Source organism: Sorghum bicolor, chromosome 6 (genome assembly GCF_000003195.3).
Source record: "Sorghum bicolor cultivar BTx623 chromosome 6, Sorghum_bicolor_NCBIv3, whole genome shotgun sequence".
In the NCBI taxonomy this organism is placed as follows: Eukaryota; Viridiplantae; Streptophyta; class Magnoliopsida; order Poales; family Poaceae; genus Sorghum; species Sorghum bicolor.
The window spans coordinates 31,241,919-31,245,356 of NC_012875.2; the positions used below are offsets into that span (position 1 = coordinate 31,241,919).

The window sequence follows — 3,438 nt, forward strand, 5'->3', positions numbered from 1 at the left end:
CAGTGAATTTTCATACTGTTAGTTTCAGCAGGATAGAATATCAAAGACATTATACACCAGTTCTCAGAACAGAAAATGCATCTCGCAGTTTCATTTAAAACTATTTCATGCATGCCTATATCGTTCCGCTGCATAGTAAAAATATAACATAACCAAATAATAGTAAAATTGAAGTGATTATGAAAAGACATTTATGGCCAATAAAGCTGTCAATTGTGAAACATATCAGAGTCATACATACTCAAGAGCTATTATTTACTTGTGCAAGATCATGGAATATATAATCCACAAGTAGTCAAGTACATGCATTTTTTGTCAATGTGCATGTCAGAAAACTGAAGCCAACACTGACTATTTCTAAATCAATTGAATATTGATATGGTATTAGATATTAGATAAAAATGAAATTAGCTTATCTTACCATCCAATAGTATTATTGTCAACATTAACTTCCCTCAAACACCTCATCATTTCAAGCTGATAATTTGCACCATCTGCATCTGCTTCATCATCCTCTTCTCTGATCTGCAGTAAAAATAGTAAGGTAGCGATTAGCCTATAAAATTTAAAAGAGCAACTACCCTGGAAGACGTTCATAGCAGAAGAATACATATTCAGTACTGTGCTGCTAAGAATGTTGAGTGAGGACTCACAGGGAAGGGAAAACAGTTGGTCACTTCCAGAACACTACCAACATCCAAACCAAGCAATTGACCTGTAACTAGAGCAGGCGCAAACTCCTCACAGTGCTTAATGATCTTCAGTACGGCCTGCGTAAAATAGCATTATTGTGAGTACAAATTACACAATGTTTGTGGAATTAAGATTACAAAGAAAAATGATTGTTGCTATGGGAAAATTTTCTAATCCACTACGTGATTATCTACCTGGAAAAAAAGAAAAAAAATGTTTTTAGTAACATAAATGATGCTCATATAAACTACATGAAACATTAGTTTGGCGTGAATACTTATTTTTAACTTGATCAATGTTTTTGGTTCATCAGTACAGGTATCGAACCATGATTCCAGGCACCCAGATAATGCTGCTCATTAAATCAGTGTGATTTATCACCATACATAGGCATATACATATCCAATATGGTATTGCACCACCTTAACATTTTTTTATGTGCAAATAGTACTGTCTAAGAGGGCGGATTTTGAGAAAGTCATAATGGGTGTGTTTGGATAGCACCCTGACCCAGGCAGAGCACCTGACCCCAGGCATCCAAAATCGGAAACCTGGGAATGCTTGCCTGGGCCAGGTAGGTTCTTGTGATGAAGCAAACGCGCCCAATGTTGCATAAATATGAATAAAAATTGTAGGTAGGCTCAACTGTACTACATCAGTTGTGCTAAATGGTATTGCTATGAAGTGAAAGTCTGTGAAAGGGTATGCAATACAAATGGCACTATTATTGTGAACTAAGGTTCAACTGCAGTATAATTCTGGTGGACAACAAACCAGACAAGCTTTTCACCTTTTGCCCCTACCATGTTGGATTAAGGCTTTAGGAATTACTATAGTTAAAGTGCTTTGCCTACATTCAAACAGAAAATCATAGTCAAATGTAACATGGTAGTCTAGTAATTGACCAACAAAACGTGTATATCATGTTGAGAATAACATTCGTCGCACATTGTAAAACTAAATTTATCCCCTAAAAGGAAAGGGTTACTTTCCCCTGATTTCGATCCCCACAACAGCTGACGCTACGCGAACAGATCCATCCACTGAGCACACCAAGTTTCTCAAATCTCTGCACGTCAAATGCCAAATCGCAAGCGCAAACAGGAGATGGTGTGGATTTCAGAAGCAATTACCAGGCCCTCCATCTGGACGACGCGGAGCGGCGTCGGCGCCTCCTCGGTGACCGTAGACACGGCCTGCAGGAACGACCTCATTCCTCCCGGTGCCGCTGCTGCAAGCCAGCCAACCAAACCCAAGGTTAGAGCGCGAGATGGGACGCTAACCGTACGAGATGACGAGAGCAAAGAAACGAAAGGCTTCGGAAGTCCCTTACGGTTAGCCATGGCTGCTCGTAGATTGTTGGGCGGCGGCAGCGGCGCGCAGGTGGGAGGATGCGTGCGCGCTTGGAGGAACGGCGCGAGCTGTGGAGCGAGGGAAAGGAGAGCGGCGGCCGAGAGAGTCTAGGGTTTTCTGGCTGCGGGGAGAGCACAGAGCAGAGACGTGCGACGAGTCCAGTTGATGTACGGCGCGGATGTGCCCCGGTTCGTTAAGGCTTTGTTTAGTTCACGCTGAAAAAAAAACTTGTGAAGATTCTCATCACATCGAATGCACGTACATAAAGCACTAAATATAAACGAAAATAAAAACTAATTACACAGTTTACCTATAAATCACGAGATGAATTTTTTAAGACTAGTTACTCCATAATTGAACAATATTTATATCAAATAAAAACGAAAATGCTATAGTCCCAAAAACCAAAAAAATTTCGAAACTAAACAAAGCCTAAAAGATTTACATTTATTTTATTTGTGCGTTGTTTGGGAACAACTAAATTTTTATATACTAAAAACATTAGAATCACACAAGGTAACAATACTAAAAATTTAAGAGCATGTTTGGTTGGTTTCCGCACTCAGATTTTGCAGCACCTCTAACACTATACTTTCGGCTGCTGTTTAGTTGCTTTCCATACGTTTGGTGCCACCATAACTTCTGAACTGCACGTAAGTCATTTTCTACAGCTAAACTTGCCAAAAGTCAGACGACAAAATTGAACACCGCACTTTCAACGCTGCCGCTGCTGCAGCTGGGCACACGTAGTCGTAGGTTGGACAGTGCCTAATAATGATGTTAAAGTGACATTTAATAAAGAAACAAAGTTCATAAAATTAACGGTCATGAAGAGCACAACGTCATATGCTTACAAACTCTACTATATAGACTTTTTATGTGATGTGGCTAAAATAATAGTTTATATTAAGTTTGAGTATATATATAAATATTAGCGCCTATTGTATGGGTAATATTGTGTGTCTTAAAAAATCTCATAAAACATTAAAACAAAGTATGTTATCCTTATATAAATATGTGTTGCTTTAGATCTATTCCACGCAGACATATCCTTACTGTAGAATAAAGAGCGAAACTTTATATAAAAAATAAAACATTGTCTTATATATTGTATAAACAAAAGTAGCTTTTAGTTTGTTCAAATTCACTGCAATATCAGGCCTACTTTTGGATGCATTTGGTTGAGGAACTATGACTTCTGTAAAAACTATTGTCGTTCTCTCTGGAGCCTAAGTGTACTGCCCCCTCATCCAAGGTAGAACCTTCTCATTGGACACCAGATGATCAGTAATTTTGATGCCTCTTTAGCCAGGTTGAACAATTCACAGAGCCCAGACACATTAATGGTCTCTCCCTTTCCTTAATCTTCAACTATAGATGATACACTGCGAA

General features: G+C 38.9%; 1 protein-coding gene across 1 annotated transcript in view; it reads right to left on the reverse strand.

Moving 5' to 3' along the window:
• Positions 1-2,219, reverse strand: part of LOC8058666 (eukaryotic translation initiation factor 3 subunit H) — a 7,138-nt gene extending 4,919 nt beyond the window's left edge. The window contains 4 exon segments of the mRNA XM_021463490.1: positions 407-525; positions 654-770; positions 1,827-1,924; positions 2,027-2,219. Of these exon segments, the coding sequence (XP_021319165.1) occupies positions 407-525; positions 654-770; positions 1,827-1,924; positions 2,027-2,036 (344 nt within the window). The 5' untranslated portion in view covers positions 2,037-2,219.